This window comes from Hemicordylus capensis, chromosome 2 (assembly GCF_027244095.1).
Source record: "Hemicordylus capensis ecotype Gifberg chromosome 2, rHemCap1.1.pri, whole genome shotgun sequence".
In the NCBI taxonomy this organism is placed as follows: domain Eukaryota; kingdom Metazoa; phylum Chordata; class Lepidosauria; order Squamata; family Cordylidae; genus Hemicordylus; species Hemicordylus capensis.
The window spans coordinates 242,714,919-242,734,599 of NC_069658.1; the positions used below are offsets into that span (position 1 = coordinate 242,714,919).

The following is a 19,681-nucleotide window of genomic DNA, read 5'->3' on the forward strand; positions in this document are numbered from 1 at the left end:
CATTGCTGTGGTAATAGAGTCCATCCCCCTTGCTACTGGTTGTCCTCTTCTTCCCTTCAACTTTTCCCAGCATTATGGACTTCTCAAGGGAGCTGGATCTTCGCATAATGTGTCTGAAGTATGATAGTTTGAACCTGGTCATTGGTGCCTCGAGTGAAAATTCTGGATTGATTTGTTCTAGGATCCATTTATTTGTTTTCTTGGCTGCCTATGGTATCCTCAAAAATCTTCTCCAACACAAAAGTTTTTCTATCTTGCTTCTTCGAAGTCAAACTTTCTCATCCACCGAGTGTCACGGGGAAAACCACTGTTCAAACAATTCTAATCTTTATAGGTATAGACATGCCACAGCATCTAAATATCCTTTCTAAGGTCTTCATTGCAACCCTACCAAGTTCTAGTCTGCAGCATATTTCTTGACTACTGGATCCTTTACTGTTGATGGTCAAGCCTAAAAGGCAGAAGCGATCTACCACTTCAGTGTCTTCATTGTCAATTCTGAGGCTGGTTGCTGTACCCATTGTCATTAGTTTAGTCTTTTTGACATTTAGTCGTAGTCCCATTTTTTCACTGTGCTCCTTGACTTGAGCTTGCAGATCATCCGCATTCTCAAGTATAACCTGCGTAGCGCAGGTTATTGATGTTTCTTCCTCCAACTTTAAAGCCGCGTTCATCTTCTTCCAATCCAGCTTCTCTCAGTATATGTTCAGCATATAAACTGAATAAAGAAAGAGAAAGTATACAGTCTTGTCTTACACCTTTGCCAAAGTCAAGAAAGATAAAGACCTCAGGAAGAAACTTAATAGGGAATACCATCTTAAATGAAAGGTATTTAAGAATACCGTCTTAAATGCCAACATTGTGTTCTATGACCTACGAAAGGTGTCGTAGAAAAGAGAGTGATGGGTCTGCAGCCAGCTTGAGAAACAACTCCCAGGTGGCCTAGGGTGGCCAACATTTCATTGCCAGAATGAGGGACACAAGTTTGTGGGGGCTGGCTGGGAGGTATATGCAGTGGTAATCAAGCGCCTGAGTATCATTGACGTATGTGCAATTGAATTATATGCTATTGAACAGATGAGGGACAAATGCTGTCCCTATAGGGACCAACATTTCATCCCTGAAATGAGGAGCATCCTGAGTAATGAGGGACAGTTGGCAACCCTACAGAGGCACTGCTGCTCCACTCCATCTGAGTTTAGCTATCCAGCAGGAAAGGTCGGTAGGGCCACAGTGGGCGCAGAGAGGGGCAAATTGTGTAGCAGGTGCCAGAGTGCGCTTCGGGGGTGCGACAGTGGGGGGTGCGCTTCGGGGGGGAGCAGTGGGGGGTGCGAAGCAAGTGGGTCGCGCTAGCCTGGAAGCAGGGAGGAGGAGGAGGAGCAGGAGTCTGACACTATTAAAACACTTCCCGGCAAGTGGCTACGCTCACAGAATTGATTGATCAAGGGCCGTCAAGTCGGTGTCGACTCTTTCACAGAACTACCCGTCCCAAAATGCACTGCTCGGGGTTTCCGTGTAAGCAGCATTTCAAGCTAGGCTACACCCGCACTGCGATTTCCTGCTGGATCCCTCCGCTCGAGGGTTGCCTAGTTGGGAACGCGGCATGGACTAAAATCCGGAGTTGCGGTGCTGCCTGAAGCCCGCTGAACAAGGAAGCTGAAGCTCTCGCGCCTCTTCTGGGGGAGGTGAGGGAGTGACCCTCGTCCTCTCCACTCTGGGGCGGGGCGGGCGGGGCAGGGCAGGGCAGGGCAGGGCGTGGGGGCGAACTGGCGAGTCCCCGGGGAGGGGACCCGGCTGGCTACCGGGGAGGGGTGGTAGGCACGGAATGGGGTGGGTGGGAGACCCAGCAAGAGGGGAGAGAACAAAGGGGGCCTCAGCACAGAGGAGCAAGTCTGAGCTCGCCCCGTTAAGGTAGACCCGGGAGGAACCTTGGTCTCCCCACCCCTGTCCCTTTCACCCCATCGGAGGATGCTCTGTGTTGCTTATCCCTCCCATATTCCCCATTGGCGGCGGCGGGGGGGGGGGGTGTTCCTTCCCTCTTCTCGGTAGCCAAGAGGTCTCTTGGGTTGACTCAATTCAGCTTCAAGCACTTTTCTTTTGCCCTGAGAGGCAGCTGAAGAGCATTGATGAAGCTGCCTCTTCCTGGTGGAGCAGTGAGAACCAGGAGGACACGGTTATTCCAGGATATAAACTCTACAGAAAGGACAGGGAGGGGGGATGTAGGGGGAGTGGCACTGTATATCAAAGAAGGGATAGATTCTTATAAGCTAGAAAATCTAGGTGGACTGGAGTCCTCCACAGAATCATTATGGGTAACCTTACACAGACTGAAAAGAAATGTGTTCCTAGGGACATGCTGTCGCCCTCTGGATCAATGTGCAGGGAGTGAGAGAGTAAGAGAGGCTTCAAAGAGGGATAGGGCAGTCATAGTGGGTGGCTACTGTGGGAAGAGAGGTGGTCTTGTGGTAGCAAGCATGACTTGTCCCCTTAAGTTAAGCAGGGTCCACTCTGGTTGCATATGAAAGGGAGACTGGAAGTGTGAGCACTTAGGGGATGGAGCCACTCTGGGAAGAGCACCTAGGCTCCAAGTTCCTTACCTGGCATCTCCAAGATAGGGCTGAGATTCCTGCCTTCAACCTTGGAGAATCTGCGCTGCCGGTCTGTGTAGGCAATACTGAGCAAGATGGACCTATAGTCTGACTCAGTATATGGCAGCTTACTATGTTCCTATGTTGACTACAACTACCCACACATAGACTGGGTCAATTCACATTCAGGTAATGAAAGAGAGGCCACATTTCTAGACATGCTAAATGACTATGCCTTAATTAATCGTTGAACCAACCTGAGAAATGGTGACTTTGGACTTGAGTGGTGCCCACCCAAGAGTTATAAAGGAGCTCAAACTTGAAATTGCCGATCTCCTTTAAAAATATATTGCATGTCACTGCAATCAGGCTTTGTACTAGAGGACTGGGAAGTAGCCAATGTGACTCCAATTTTTTAAAAAGGGATCCAGGGGTGATCTGGGAAATTATAGCTTGGTCAGCTTAATTCTGGTGCTGGGTAAATTGATGGTAAGCATACTTAAGGACAAAATTGTTAAACATATAGAAGAAAAGGCATTGCTGAAGGAGAACCAGCATGGCTTCTGCAAGGGCAAGTCCTGCCTCATTAACCTTTTGGAGTTCTTTGAGAGTGTCAACAGGCATGTGGAAAAAGGTGATTTGGTTGACATAGTATACTTGGACTTCCAAAAAGCTTTTGACAAAGTTCCCCACCAAAAGCTCTTGAGTAAACTTAGCAGTCATGGGATAAGGGGACAGGTTCATGTGTGGATCGGTAACTGGTTGAAAGACAGGAAACAGAGAGTAGGAATAAATGGACAGTTTTCACAATGGAGGTAGGTAGGAAGTGAGGTCCTCCAGGGATCAGTACTGGGACCAATGATTCATAAATGATCTAGAAGTTGGGGTAAGCATCAAAGTGGCCACATTTGCAGATGACACTAAACTATTTAGGGTATTGAAATCCACAACAGATTGTGAGGCGCTGCAAAAAGATCTCTTCAGACTAGGGGAGTGGGTGACAAATGGCAAATGCGGTTCCATGTAAGCAAGTGTAAAGTGGTGCACATTGGGGCAAAAAACTCCAACTTCACATATACAGAGATGGGATCTGAGCTGTCAGTGACTGACCAGGAGAGGAAGATCTTGGGGTCATGGTGAACAGCTCATTGAAAGTGTCGAATCAGTGCATGGCAACTGTGAAAAAGGCTAATTCCATGCTAGGAATCATTAGGAAAGGGATTGAAAATAAAAAATGCTAATATTATAATAGTTATAATACATAGTTATTATACAAAACTATGGTTTGGCCACATCTAGAGTACTGCGTACGGCTTTTGTCACCGTATCTTAAGAAGGTTATTGTAGACCTGGAAAAGGTGCAGAAGAGGGCAACCAAGATGATCAGGGGCCTGGAGCACCTTTCTTATGAGGCAAGGCTACAGCATCTGGGGCTCTTTACTTTAGGAAAGAGGTGACTCTGGGTTAGTAATTAGACATAATTGGTTGGCCAACATCTGCAAGAGGGGCAAAGTTGAGCAGGCTGAGGCCTGATCCAGCCCATGATTGTCTCATTGGGTCTTAGACAAAAAACCACTGAGCTACAGTCCCTCCACAACTGGAGCAGTAGAGAGAGGTGTCTGGAGGGGGAGAGTTGAAGAGGAGAGATAGTGAAACAAGTGCAGCTGTGGGGTGGGGTGGGGCTGTAAGAAAGCCCAGAGGAGGAGGAAGGCTTGGGAGTTCTTAGGGTCGGGCCAAAGGAAACGATGTTGCATTGGACTGAAGGCTTTCTTCTCTGCCTCCCACCTTTTCCTCGCCCACACATGGCTTCTCTCATTTCTCTTTGACTCCTGACATTTGTCTCCTTCTTGTACAGGAAGAAGGTCGCTGAGATGGAATCTGAATGTCAAAAATCTTCTTCCCTCAAATGAGAACAAGGAGTTCTTTAGATCTTGTTGGAGGCTGACCTGGAGCACAAACTAAAGATGGGAAAGAAAGATTCTTCTGGCCTGGATGCACGATATGGCCCCAGTGTCTCCCAGGCTGAGAGCAGTGGGGGATTCTGGGAAAGGAGCATGCAGGAGATTCTGAGTGGGGACATCCTGAACTCAGATATACATTGCCAGCACTTCAGGCAGTTCTGCTACCAGGATGCGAAGGGGCCCCGAGAGGTTTGCAACCAGCTGCACAACCTTTGCTGTCAGTGGCTGATGCCAGAAAGGCACGTGAAAAATCAGATCCTGGACCAGGTGGTCCTGGAGCAATTCCTGACCATCCTACCCCCTGAGATGGAGGACTGGATTAGAGAATGTGGAGCGGAGACCAGTTCCCAGGCGGTGGCCCTGGCAGAAGGTTTCCTCCTGAGCCAGGCAGAGAAGAAGAAGAAGCAGGAAGAGCAGCAGGTGACTAAGTGGTTCATCCTGGGAGTAGCAATAGGTCTGGAATGTGAGCCAGGTGATCCTGGAAGAAGCCCCTAGTTGCCCAAGAAGGCAACTGGAGAATCCATCAAGGAGATGACTCTCCCACCTGATCCCTTCTCAGGCTTTGTTCTGCATCATTCCCATCCTAATCTCTACCTCTCCCTGTTCTCTGTCTGGGATCTCTTCTTCTGTCTCTTTCTTTCAGATTCCTGGAGGACCATTGTCAGAAGCAGCTCCAGATTTCTCTGAGGCAGAGAGGGCTCCACTGGATGCCAAGCAGAGGCCGCTGTCCAGGTGGGCCTCGCAGGATGATGGCAGAGCTGCCACCTTGCTGGGTAAGGAGGGATGGTTCAGACATCTTCTTTTCTTGGTCTCCCTTTTCCTCAGATATCCTCAAAATACATGGGGTGCTTTGATGTTTCTCTGAGCCCTTTTGTGGAGAAGGAGGATGCCTTCTAGCCTCTTGCAAAAAGGTTTTAGAAAACGTTTTGTTTCGGGATTTATACATCCAACCCTCTACTTGCAGAGACTTCGGGGAGACACTTTTTCTTGCATGGAACTTAAATATACTAAAACAGAAAATGTTGCTTATAAAGAATGAACCATGATTGGAAATGGTCAGATCTCCAGGCTGGCATGTTTTCCCATCAACTTCTTCTTCCCAGTGACAGCCAAGGTTGGGCAATGGGGTGGGCAGGTGTTCCCATCTGATCTCCCACTGCTGGTCCTCTGGGGTTACTTGAAGGAGAGGCACTTTTGACATGCTCCCCCTAATATGCACTTGTATGTCCCCTCAATATTTTGTTCTGATCTCTGTTCCGATGTTCTATAATGCTGAACTCAAAAGATCTCAAGGAAAGATTGAGAGCAGGATCGTGTGCAGAGGGAAGAAATTTTTTGGGCAGATGAGTGTGGGGGCTGCTCTGCCCCCCAGGTTGGTGGATTTGGCCTGCAGGAAAGAGACCTTTCACACACTCCCCCCACCCCACACTCCAAAATGAACTTCAGTGCCTCCATCAAAAGCATTTGTCATGTCTGTCTGGGTTTTCTACAGTGCTGCACTCAATGGAACTCAAGAACCAGCATGGTGTAGTGGTTAGAGTGCTGGACTAGGACCGGGGAGACCCGAGTTCAAATCCCCATTCAGCCAGGAAACTAGCTGGGTGACTCTGGGCCAGTCACTTCTCTCTCAGCCTAACCTACTTCACAGGGTTGTTGTGAAAGAGAAACTCAAGTATGTAGTACACCGCTCTGGGCTCCTTGGAGGAAGAGCAGGATATAAATGTAAAAATAAATAGGAGGAGGCTGAGACAAGGAATGTCCCCAGAGGGGAGGACTGGTTTGGGCAGATGAGAGGCAAGGTTGTGCCATTGTGTGACCCGCCACCCCAGACGGAAGGATTTGCTCTGCAGTCTCCAGGCAAGACTGCCACCCGCCACATACCCCTGGTAATTTGGCAAAGAGCAATAGCAATATCACTTACATTTATATACCGCTCTATAGCCGGAGCTCTCTAAGCGGTTTACAATGATGTAGCATATTGCCCCCAACATTCTGGGTACTCATTTTACCGACCTCGGAAGGATGGAAGGCTGAAAAGAGGCACCTTTTAACATGGTGATTCTCTTTATTTAGCAGGGGGAGAGCAACTGGCCCTATCCACCCCCAGCATAGTACCTCCAGTGACTGGTGGCTGGTGTCTATCTTGTGTTTCTTGTTAGATTGTGAGCCCTTTTGGAGACAGGGATCCATCTTATTTTTGTATTTATTATTTCTCTGTGTAAACTGCCCTGAGCCATTTTTGAAAGGGCAGTATAGAAATCAAAATAAAATAAAATAATAAAAATAAATAACAATAATAATTTTAAAAAATGTTTCAGCATTTGCCTGCCTTTTTTTCAAGGGGAAAGCCTGTAAATAAGCGGAAATCACCCATCTATGCTTGAAGAAAATCATCTAGAGAGAGAATGTCGCTTACAACTCTCCCCTCAGGCCTTTCCCTTTCTTCTTTCTCCTTTCATCTCTCCTCCCCTTTTTTTTTTTTTTTGCCAGATGTACATGATGGATGGAGGCCACCTGAACTCCTAGCCCTCCTTTCATGCTCCCTTGAGTATTTAGTGTGCATTTGTGTGTGTGTGTGGGCGGGGGGGAATCCTTTTCTCCAGCCTCTCCCACAATTTAAAAATAGGTTGAGCTATGAGAGTTTTCAGCTCAAAAACTGCCATATGTATCGAAATCCATATTTTGAATTGTGCACTAAGCCAACATAAAGACCTTTTCGAAATTATACTTTGTTGTCTCTCTGTTTCATTCAGCAACATCTTTCCATCACTCTTGTGTAATTCACAGGTACTGGAATTACTCTGCCAACAGATTCTCGGCCATCACTTCTTGCTGGTGGAGTGGAAAAGGCTTCGGTGCAACCAGATCAAGTAGGGGAGGGGTCACTGGGGGAAGAGGACAGGGAATGAACCGATCACCTTTGTCTGCTCCACGAGCCCCTGGGTGTGAAAGCATCTCTCCTTCTTTGGCCTCTGTTAAGACTGCTGGCTAGGAGGGCTGTGAGGGCCACTGGTGAAGGCTTTAATCTGGCTAACTAGGCAAGGAAGAGCCTTTGAAAGAGTTGGCTGTCAAATATTTAGCAGGAGGACAGATATGCCTCTTTGTTTGGGAAACAATTGAAACACCTTTGAGACAGAGCGCCACCTTCCCTCTCCATTTATTTTATCTGCTATGTAAACCCCTTTGAAGGTTTTTGTGAAAAATAGCATATAAAATAATTAATGACCCTGCCGGGGAATCTTTCCTGCCCTTCTCCTCCCAGCTTACAGTTAACTACCCATTTGGATTGTGCTTGGAAGGGAAAGAACCTTAGGCTTGTGCCTAACTTACATGTTCTATGAGGAATAAATGTTTTCTTCTTCTTCCAGGGTCCGGTGACCTTTGAGGAGGTGGCTGTGCATTTCACAGAGGAGGAGTGGGCTCTGCTGGATCCGGACCAAAGAGCCCTGCACAGAGCAGTCATGGAGGAGAATAGGCAGAATGTGGCCTCTCTGGGTAAGGCTCCCTCTTTTTCACTGAAAGGGAAACTGGAAAAGGGAAAGAGAGGACACCCCTCTCTGACAACTCCCTCTTTTCCTTCTCCAACTTCAGAGCACCCTCCGTGTTATGAATAGGAGGGTGATAGCATGTTCCTACCAGTGTTCCCTATAAGAGGAACACGGATGTTGTTGACTACAGCTCCCAGAATCCCTAGTTGCAGTGGGCTTAGGCAGAAGATGCTGGGAGTTGCAGTCATTGACATCTGAGATTTTCTGTTTGAGGGAACACTAGTCCCTACAAATATATATTTTTTCTATTATTATTTATTATTATTTTTTTATTATTTTACACAGTCAGACAGGTGTTATTGACTGGTTTGTTTTATCCAGACATTGAGTCCTTCCCAAGGACCTGGGATGGCTGAATTTTATTGTCAATTGTTATAGATATCGTTGCAGAATATAGGCTGTTCCCAGTAAAGCTGCTTTTTGTAATTGGCTGATGGTGATTTCTGTGGCCCCTATGGTATTGAGGTGCTCTTCAAGATCTTTTGGAACTGCACCCAGGGCGCCAATTACCACTGGGATTATTTTGGTCTTTTTCTGCCACAGCCTTTCAATTTCAATTTGTAGATCTTTGTATTTGGTGATTTTTTCTATTTCTTTTTCTTCTATTCTGCTATCCCCTGGTATTACTATGTCGATTATTTTGACTTGTTTTTCTTTCTTCTCGATTAATTAATTCAATTTCTATACCGCCCTTCTAAAAATGGCTCAGGGCGGTTTACACAGAGTAATAATACATAAATAAGATGGATCTCTGTCCCCAGAGGGGACACAATCCAAAAGAAACATAATATAGACACCAGCAACAGCCACTGGAAGTACTGTGCTGGGGGTGGATAGGGCCAGTTACTCTCCCCCTGCTAAATAAAGAGAATCACCACGTTAAAAGGTGCCTCTTTGCCAAGTTAGCAGGGGTTATTTTATGATGATCTGGTGGTGGCTACTAACCTGGATGGCTTTAAAAGGGGCTTTGACACATTCATGGAGGACAGGTCTATCACTGGCTACTAGTCTGGTGGTTATTGGCCGCCTCCAGCCTCAGAGGCAAGATGTCTCTAAATATCAGGTACAGGGGAGCAACAGAAGGTGACATAATATTCCAATTATATGTTGGAATATTCCCTAGTAGCCAAATCATTGCAATGTAGTTATTGGGCCCTGACCTGATGTTTGCCCACTGCCCAGAAAATGAAGCACACACTACAGAAATCAAATTAACATTTGATTTGGGTTACAATTAGGATAGGCGAGAAGAGCTAATCCTTAAAATGTCTAAAAGTCCTGCTGGTTCAATCTGCAAATCAGTCTCAGGAAATCAGTTTAAGCAACACAAAAGATAGAACAGGAGACCCAATGAAAATTAAAACAAACATTGAAAAGACTACAGCTAGAGCTTAAAGCTCATAGCGAAGAAAATTGGAGGAAAAGAAGGAAAGGTTCTTCAAAAAGGAGAGGAGGCATTCTCCAAAAGGGGAGAAAAAGCCCTCCAAAAGGGAGAGGAGGAATCCCCCAAAGGGGAGAAAAGGTAGGAAGAAAAAACCCATTAAATCAAATCCATGACTTAAACCTTTATAAACCCTTGTCTTAGGGGAAAGTCATTTCCTCCTTAGGAGATGATTTCACGTACTTATGTTTTGATGGGCCACATCTAATTAGATGATACCACCCATCTTAATCAGAAAGACGTCATTCTACAATAATTACTTGATTACTGTTGCCTCATTAGCAGAAATGAATTGCTGATTTTTGCATCATTTGCAAAAACTATATTGAGATGAGATAATCTCACCAGTCATTTGTCACCAGTCAGGACTAGATAGCCAACTCTTAGCAGAAAAAACCCCTCGTGTGTTATTGCACTATTTCCTATTAGCAAACAAGCTATGTACAGTATCTAATTTGCCGATTTGACCTGTGATAATCTAAACTCATCCATCTGACCCATAGCTAATCTAACACCCCTGTTCTTGTGTGAAGGAGTGAGGCCTGAAACTTCCACTTCTTGTATATAAGATTTCTGTACTGCAATTCCTTTGCTTACTCTCCATATTAAAAAGCTGTGCAGGGGTCAAAAGTTCACAGCTCCTGTTCTAAAGTTTGGTATTGGAGGGAAGAGAGGGTGTGATTTGACTGAGTTATGTTGATTGGTTGGTTTGAAAAAAATGGTGGGAAAAAGAGAATATAAGGAGGCTGCCTTCAGCATACTTTTAGTTAGGGCTGTGCCAAAACACGATTCAGCATCTGAATCGTGGGCACAGTCCCTTTAAACAGGAGGGCTTATGCAGCCCTTTTAAAGTGGAGGAGAGCAGGCCCATACCTGCTCCTCCTCTGCTCGCTGCCACTTCCCAAGTGGCGGCGTTCCCTGCAGCTATGCCCACACACGGGCAGGGCGCCTCCCAGCTCCCCTGGCATGCACATGACATCTGCGCAAGTGTGGTGGCCATGTGTGTACTGGAATCACTCGAGGCAGCTGGGAGATGCCCGATGGATGCATGGGCACAGCTGGTCGGAGCTCCAACATTCTGGAAGTGGCACCAAGCGGACGATGAGCAGGTATGGACCTGCTCTCCTCCACTTTAAAGGGGCTGTGTAAGCCCTCATTTTTAAAGGGGTTGTGCCTGCAATTTAGAGGTCAAATCATGTTTGGGCACATCCCTAGTTTTAGTGTAAGTTGGAGAGCTGAAGAGAGTTCAAGTGAAGGAGTTCAAGGAGTGCAAGTTGCTGTCACAGTCAGAGAGAATCAGAGCTGGTGCAGGAAAGAGATCTGAGAAATCAGTGGGAGAGTTGTGATTAGGGATGTGCACAGAACTGGCGGGAGCTGGTTCGGTGGTGGTGGGGGCATGCCTTTAAGGGCAGGGGAGGATGCACTCCCCATCCACACTGCATTTCCCCCGCTGGCGCACGACATCCAAAAACCCCGTCGGGGCGGCAGCGTACCTTCCTGCCAAACCGTCGTAACATTTACTGGATATACCCGGAAGTACGAGGTGTGCCTGGGTGTATGTTGCATGAGCGTCATGCATGTTGTGTGCACGCACGCAACGTGTCCGAGCGCAACGCTTGCATGCGTGCAACACACATAGGCACACCTCATACGTCCGTGTATATCTGGTAAACGTTGCAACGGGGCAACAGGGAGCTGCCACCCCAAAGGGATTTTCGGATGTCACGCGGGTGGGGAGGGTAAGTGCATCCTCCCCCGCCCTTAAAGGCACCCCCCCCCCGCCATCAAACCTTCAAGCCAGCCAGGGTTCAAACTGGTTCAGTGGCCAGTTAAAAGGGCCTCTGAACCAGTTCATGCACATCCCGAGTTCTCACTCCCTGGAGGACCAAATCATTCCTTAAGTAGCTGGAGAGAGAGTCTGGGATTGAAACCCAGAAGTGGGAAGGAAGAGCAGGACCTGAGGCTGAGTCAGGGACAAGCCAGGCTTGCTGTAGAGGCTGACTAGGGGTGATTGCAAGAGGACGCTTGGGAAGGACTCTGAGTTAGGGCCCAGCATTAGTGCAGGATAGTGTGGATGCGCTTTTCTCATGTTTTATTTATTCCTTGTCCTCGTGTAGTTGCTGTTTTGTCCTAAATTTTCCAAAAGAAATATTGGTTTGAATTGTACTATTTAAAAGTAAAGTTTTCTTACTTTGAAGTTAAAAATTGGTAGCTTCAGTCTGTTTGCCCACCCCATGCTTAGAAACCTTTCCACCCTACCTTACTTTGAATAAGACAGAGGTTTGACAGTCTATTTTAGTAGACACAGGCAGAAACAATACAAAGGTCTGCTTGGTGGCAGCAATAAAGCTTAAGATCACAGGGCTGTGACATGTGGCGGAAGCACGCTGGGATCTGCCACACTGGCAAAAGATCTATTCTTGCATAAAGATTTCAAAACAATTTCCAAAATAACTTGTCAGCAGTAAGTCAGTATGAACAGACCTGAAACAAAGTCTTCATATATGGATGTTTGATTAGAAGCATTATGTGATCATTATGATTAAAATCAAGTGATAACATGATTACATAATGTGATAATTTGACCATGTGGTATACAGGTGGACCTCGATATGCGGCGGGTGTATGTGTGCTGTTCCATGGCTGTACCATGGATATGGAAACCACGAATATCGGATTATTAATCCAATGGGATCGCAGGGGTTATGTTCCAAAGTGGCCCAAAATGGCCCCCTAATGGCTGAAAATAGCCGAAAACTGGCTGATTTTCGCTGGGTGGGGGAGCCTCTTACTTTGCTCTGCTGCTTCTCCTGAGTTGCAATGTGCCCCCCAAATGGCCGAAAATCAGCTGAAAATAGCGCCGGGGGGTTGTTTTAACAAGAGCCATTTGTGGCTCCGATCCCTAAAAATGGCAACTGGAAATTACCTGCATGGTCATTTCTGGTCACCCCGGCCCACGGATATGCGGGGTCAGCATGTCCCCCCGCTAGGGGTGTGCATGGCTTGGAGTTCCCCCCCGGTCCGGCGGGGGGGACTGTGACTTTAAGCGGGGGGGGGTGGTAGTACTTACCTCCCCCCGCTGCTCTTCCCCCTCCAGCGCTGGTCCTTGGAAAGATCTTCTTGGGGCGACAGAGCTCCTTTCTGCCGCCCCTGCCGCCGTTGTTGTTTGGAAAGCCTTAACAGAGATGAGCGCTAGCGGTGCGCGTGCTCGTCTCTGACGCTGCAGCGCGCGCGCCGCATACATCACATATGCGGCGCGCGCGCTGCAGCGTCAGAGACGAGCGGGCGTGCCGCACAAGGTGCATGCATGCCGCTAGCGCTTGTCTCTGTTAAGGCTTTCCAAACAACGACGGGGGCAGGGGCGGCAGAGAGGAGCTCTGCCGCCCCAAGAAGATCTTTCCAAGGACCAGTGCTGGAGGGGGAAGAGCGGTGGGGGGTGGTGGTAATTACTACCACCACCACCACCCCGCTTAAAATCACAGTCCCCCACCCAGCCGGACCTCCGGACTGGTCCGGCGGTTTGTTCTATTATGCTGGACCAAAACCATGCACACTCCTACCCCCCGCCGCCGCGCCCGTATTCCGAGGTTGGGTGTCATTTTCCTGACTTCAGATATGCAAAACTGTGGATGTGGAATCCGTGAGTAAAGAGTTTTGCCTGTATATGAGATATATGTGTATCTATGGAATAATGCAAGCTCCATCCTCCTCCACCAAAGGGGTTTTAAATGTGACAAAATTTTGAACCACTTTGTGAGTGAAATGGTGTTTGGGGGATTAAAAGTGCCCTTGCACTTCAGGAGTCACATGTGCTCCTCTGTTCCAGCCAAGACCATTATTTCCCTTTCCATATCTTTCCTTCTTAGCCAAAAATATTGGCAAGCGTATCTACTTATTTGCATTTATATTCCGCTCTTCCTAGCCCAGAAGATTGCTCAGACAATTGTGTAGCTTGTTGCAACAATAGAAAAGTTTCATTATTATTTAGATACATATTAAAATTATTTTTATTGATTTTTCATACATATTAGATTATTATTCTTATTTAGATATGTGAAAAAGTTCATTCTAAGCTACTTGTTTTTCTCTTTATAGTGTTCATTTAGATTTCCAAGTAAAGACTTCTAAAAGTTCATTCTATATATCTTGTTTTCCTCTCTACTGAATTGGAGGGTGCCAAATTCTGCTTTGCCCAGGGCATCAAAAACCCCAGTGCTGGTCCTGGGCTGCCTCCACCATGTCTCTGTAATACAGAGCAGACTGCATCAAGACAACACGTAACTGGGGATTGTTTGTGTATGTGAGGCCTCTTTCCTGTCTCAGCCCTGATCAGTTTTCTCTCTTCCTTCCAGCAGGTGCCAGCTGGGAGAGTGAGAATGAGGAAAAGCCCCACAGAGGATTGTTGGGAAGTGCCAGAAGGACAAGGAGCGAACAACAAAGAATAAAAACCGAAGTCAAACAGAAGAAGAGGAATGGATCTCCTGTTTCTCAGCATGGTGAACTGCATACAATCACAATCCAGGGAGGAATGGAAGAAGTAGTAGAGAAAATTCTTTGCCCTTTCAAAAGGAGGAGCTTGAGTTCTGAATCCAGCTTTCAACCTCAGGGGAAAATGCATAGAGAGGAGAAACCATACAAATGCTTGGAATGTGGGAAAAGCTTCAGTCAGAATTCTGATCTCAGTGTACATCAAAGGATTCACACAGGAGAGAGACCATATAAATGCTTGGAGTGTGGGAAGGCCTTCTGTCAGTACGGAAACCTGACTTCACACCAAAAGATTCACACAGGAGAGAAACCATATAGATGCTTGCAGTGTGAAAAGGGCTTCAGTAAAAGTTCAGATCTCACTATACATCAAAGGATTCACACAGGAGAGAAACCATATACATGTGTGGAGTGTGGAAAGAGCTTCAGCCGGAAAATAAGCCTGACTTCACACCAATGGATTCACACAGGACAGAAACCATATGGATGCTTCGAGTGTGGAAAAAGCTTCCGTCACAACAGAAGTCTCACTTTGCATCAAAGGATTCACAGAGGTGAGAAACCATATCAGTGCTTGGAGTGTGGAAAGTGCTTTAGCCAAAGTTCAAACCTTACTTTGCATCAAAGGATTCACACAGGAGAGAAACCATATACATGCTCAGAGTGTGGAAAGAGCTTCAGTCATAGAGAAAACCTGAACTCACACCAAAGGATTCACACAGGGGAGAAACCATATACATGCTTGGAGTGTGGAAAGGGCTTCACCCAAATTTCAAACCTCACTTTACACCAAAGGATTCACACAGGAGAGAAACCATATAGATGCTTGCAGTGTGGAAGGGGCTTCAGTAGAAGTGCAGGTCTCAGTGTACATCAAAGGATTCACACAGGAGAGAAACCATATACATGTGCTGAGTGTGGAAAGAGCTTCAGCCAGAAAGTACACTTGACTTCACATCAGTTGATTCACACAGGAGAGAAACCATATGGATGCCTGGAGTGTGGAAAAAGCTTCAGTCACAGCAGAAGTCTCACTTTGCATCAAATGATTCACACAGGAGATAAACCATATAGATGCTTTGAGTGTGGAAAGGGCTTCAGTAGAAGTCCAGATCTCACTGTACATCAAAGGATTCACACAGGAGAGAAACCATATAAATGTTTGGAGTGTGGAAAGGGCTTCAGCCAGAAAAGAAACCTGACTTCACACCAAAGGATTCACACAGGAGAGAAACCAGATACATGCTTGGAGAGTGGGAAGGGCTTCAATAAAAAAGTAAAACTCACTGTACATCAGAAGATTCACACAGGTGAGAAACCATATAAATGTTTGGACTGTGGAAAAGGCTTCAGTCAAAGTGCATATCTCACTGTACATCAAAGGATTCACACAGGAGAGAAACCATATAAATGCTTGGAGTGTGGAAAGGGCTTCAGTCAAGGCGCACATCTCAGTGTACATCAAAGGATTCATACAGGAGAGAAACCATATACATGTGTGGAGTGTGGAAAGGGCTTCAGTAAGAGAACAAATCTGACTTCACACCAAAGAATTCACACAGGGGAGAAGCCATATGCATGCTTGGAGTGTGGGAAGAACTTCAGAAACACCACAAGCCTGACTTATCATCAAAAGCTTCATGATGGTGAAACCATATAAATGCTTGGAGTGTGGGAAGAACTTTGGTTGAAGGCAGTCCCCTACTTCTCACTGGCGTACCACTCTACATACTCATGTTGTAAATGAGTCCTGGGAAAGAGCTACATTAATCTTTTTTGGACTCCCACCCCCCCACCAAAGCTTACATTTTAATTGTGGTGTGAGTTTCTGTGGGGTACCTCTGACAAAAGAAAGGCCTCGCTTATGAAGGGCAGTAATTCTCTCTTCGGTGCAAGCTCAGCACTTAAGCACTCATCCAGTCGCCTTCTCTTAAAATGTGGCCACAGCATTAATATTACCCACTTATGTTCACCCAGATTGATGTTTTTTTTAGGGCTCGTTTTTTAAAGTATAGATTGTGGACCCCAAAAAGGCAGCCCCCTTCTCTCTACTACAATGTAGTAGCATAATAATAAGCATCCTCTCTGACCCGCTGCAAAATTGGCCCCTTGGTATACAGAAGAACTATGGGGGCTGAAGTGGCGAGGTAGACGACTGGAGCGCAAGTAGATAAAGACTTTACTCGAATCCGACAGATTGCAACATAGCGTACATTTGAACATCTATGCTCAGGCCGTATGTGCAGCAAAGAAGCTATTCTTTTCTGCCCGTTTTGCATCCACAAGTTCACGTTCAGCGGAATTGTTCAGGGTTGTGAGAGGGATAGTATGTGCCCCTTCTCCTTTGAATCAGAATCTGGAACCATCTATTACCTGCTGTGACGTGTTTAATGAATTCTTTGTGGGGAAAATCTCGTATTCAGGACAACTTAGATTCTTTCTCCACAATTACTTCAGTGTCTGATGTGGAGGTGTCCAGCAACTCCTCTTGTGTGGTCAGATTGGATCAGTTTGTGACTCCTGAGGATGTGGATGAGCTGCTTGGAGCGGTGCGGCCTACCACCTGTTCTCTTGATCCTTGCCTGACATGGCTTATACTGCCTGGCAGGGGGATTGTTGTGGGAAGCCTGGTAGAGATCATAAATGCTTCTCTAAGGGAGAGCAGGATGCCTCCTTGTCTTAAGGAGGAAATTATTAGACCACTTCTGAAGAAGCCTACCTTGGCTCCCTCAGAGTTTAGTAACTACAGGACTGTCTCCAACCTTCCGTGGCTGGGCAAGGTAATTGAGAGAGTGGTGGCCTCTCAGCTCCAGACAATCTTGGAGAAAACCGATTAGCTAGACCCATTTCAGACTGGCTTTCGGGCAGGCTGTGGGGTGGAGACTGCCCCCATAGCCTGCCGCACTTGGTCGGCCTGATAGATGATCTCCATTTGGAAATTGACAGAGGAATTGTGACTCTGTTGGTCCTTTTGGACCTCTTGGCGGCTTTCGATACTATCGACCATAGTATCCTTCCAGAGCATCTGAGGAGGTTGGAAGTGGGAGGCACTGCTTTGCAGTGGTTCCACTCCTACCTTTCGGGCAGGCTCCAGATAGTGTCCCTTGGAGTCTACTGTTCCTCAAAATCTGAACTTTTTAATGGTGTCCTTCAGGGTTCTGTAGTGTCTCCAATGTTGTTTAACATCTACATGAAACCGCTGGGAGAGATCATCAGGAGATTTGGTTCAGGGTGCTGTCATTATGCTGATGACACCCAAATCTATTTCTCCATATCAACCTCATCAGGAGAAGGCATAACCTCCCTAAATGCCTGCCTGGAGGTGGTGATGGGCTGGATGAGGGATAACAAACTGAGATTGAATCTAGATAAGATGGAAGTACTCATTGTGCAGGGTCAAAACTTGGAACATCAGTTTGATCTGCCTGTTCTGGATGGGGTCACACTTCCCCGGAAGGAACAGGTACACAGTCTGGGGGTGCTTCTGGATCTGAGCCTCTCCCTGGTGTCCCAGGTTGAGATGGTGGCCGGCGGTGCCTTCTATCAGCTTTGGCTGTTACACCAGCTGTGTCCATTTCTTGAGATAAACGACCTCGGAACAGTGGTACATATGCTGGTAACCTCCAGACTGGATTACTGCAATGAGCTCTATGTGGAGCCGCCCGAAACTACAGCTGCTCCAGAATGCGGCAGCCAGGTTGGTCTCTGGGTCATCTCGGAGAGACCATATTACTCCTGTATTGAAAGACCTACACTAGCTGCCGATAAGTTTCTGGGCAAAATACAAGGTGCTGGTTATAACCTATAAAGCCCTAAATGGCTTGGGCCCTGGGTATTTAAGATAATGTCTTCTTCGTCATGAACCCCACCGCCCATTGAGATCATCAGGAGAGGTCCATCTACAGTTCCCACCTGCTTGTCTGGTGGCTACTCAGGGGCAGGCCTTCTACGCTGCTGCCCCAAAGTTTTGGAATGTGCTCCCTGCTGAAATAAGAGCCTGCCCATCTCTCACAACTTTTGAAAAAATCTTTAAAGACACATCTGTTCACCCAGGCTTTTAATTAATTACCCTTTTAATAGATTTAACATTGTTTTAAAATATTGTTTTAAGGTTTTAAATTCTTGTAATTTTTTAAATTTTTGCTGTCATTGATTTTAACCAATGTTTTAATTTCTCTGTTATTTTTTTGTTTTAACTAATGTCTTATCTTTTCCATTGCTTTTTGTTGTAAATCACCCAGAGATATAGGTTTTGGATTGTATAAAAATATATAAAATAAAATAAAGATCAGTCAATCAATAATACTTTTTTTCTCTCTCTTTTTTTTTTTTTTTTTGGTGCTTGTGTCCCTACACCCAGGTGACCATATTCTTCTCTGCTTGCCTAAGAAATGTTTCCCCTTTAGCATTCAGAGCAGTATTAGAATAGTTGTTTGTTTGGAAGAAATCTCCTCCTCTCTGCCTAAGGAGGGAAAGATTGAGTGGTGCCAGAGGCATTGCTTGATGCTTTAAAAATATGGGGCCAAGGCCCTTGAAGTCTGGCTCAGATCCACAGCCACCCTCCCCATGTGGATAATTAACTCTTTTCGTGCCCCCTAAAGAAATGCAAATCTCTGAAGCCCTTAACAATCAGGACCTCTTTATTATATCTGGTTTGTTTGGGGTGGTGAAGTGTTGTGGTCCTGGGAGCCTGGCTCCACCGATGGGTTGAAAAGATACAGGTGGTGAAGAGGGGCAAAGTAGCAGTGGTCTAGCAATATTGGCTGTGGCCTGTGGTTACATATTTTGGTGGGCCACTGCTGTCTACACTACTGTCTCCACCCACTCCCCACTATTGGCCTCCGCTAACCCATTGTAACTGTAGCAAATTTAAGCCTTTGTCTCAGAGTCAGCTCACATGAGGGGACAGACTGCTGAGTCATCCCTGCCCAGCTGCCTGAGCGGGTTTCCATTTTGAACTTTATACTTTAGATCCCCAGTAGTCTAAACTCCTGCCATCACCACCACCCTTTTTGATCAAGCCTGAACCCCCCGGGCCTGGGGTGGAATATTCCAGGGAAAACTCTCTTAACTAACAGGCAAAGTATGAGGAGCTTAGTTCCACATGCATAGCTGGCAAGCGGTCCATGGAGACTGGTTTTGCACCAAAGGCTCACCCCCTCCCTCCCAGAATAATCAAACACTCTGTAAGGCTTTTAATAGGTAAAGAACAGAAAAAGAAAATTTTTATTCAAAATACCACAGACTGCTTCCGTCTGAGGCTTTCTCAGCTTTTTAGATACAGTTAAACATACTTATAGGTTACAGAGTCTTTTGCAATGCCCTTGGTGGGTTGAGAATAGGCTTGTGTTTCTTATTTCAATTACATTGGCAAGTAAGCAATAATAGAACAGTATCAGGGATATGCAAAACAACACACACAAATCAAAATAGATTTCCTGACTCATAGTCTTACTACACAAACTGTTTCCTGAGCTAGGTTCCTGAAGCCAAAAGCCTTGTTTTCCCCTTCTCTTTGAAAACTCACAAAAACTCCAGATGAGAATCAAGCCTCCTGCAATCCTGTCTTTCAAGGATCTGCATAGTTACTCTCTTAAATAAACCTCCACGCTCGCTTTCACCATGAGAGAGCAAAACTCCATGCTCCTCACTAAG

General features: G+C 46.2%; 1 protein-coding gene across 3 annotated transcripts; it reads left to right on the top strand.

Annotated features, from left to right (window-relative positions):
- The first annotated feature begins 1,394 nt into the window (after window positions 1-1,394).
- Window positions 1,395-18,331, top strand: LOC128347456 (zinc finger protein 345-like). Of its 3 annotated transcripts, none has more exons than XM_053302162.1 (6): window positions 1,395-1,685; window positions 4,444-4,969; window positions 5,193-5,322; window positions 7,337-7,419; window positions 7,918-8,044; window positions 13,891-18,331. In XM_053302162.1, the coding sequence occupies exons 2-6, from the start codon at window positions 4,553-4,555 to the stop codon at window positions 15,684-15,686; spliced, it is 2,553 nt and encodes an 850-aa protein (XP_053158137.1). In that variant the 5' UTR covers window positions 1,395-1,685; window positions 4,444-4,552; the 3' UTR covers window positions 15,687-18,331. The 3 variants fall into 3 exon arrangements, with proteins under 3 accessions (XP_053158137.1, XP_053158139.1, XP_053158138.1); XM_053302164.1 differs by having other exon boundaries at window positions 13,894-18,331; XM_053302163.1 differs by lacking the exon at window positions 1,395-1,685 and adding an exon at window positions 2,950-3,222.
- Window positions 18,332-19,681: the final 1,350 nt, after the last annotated feature.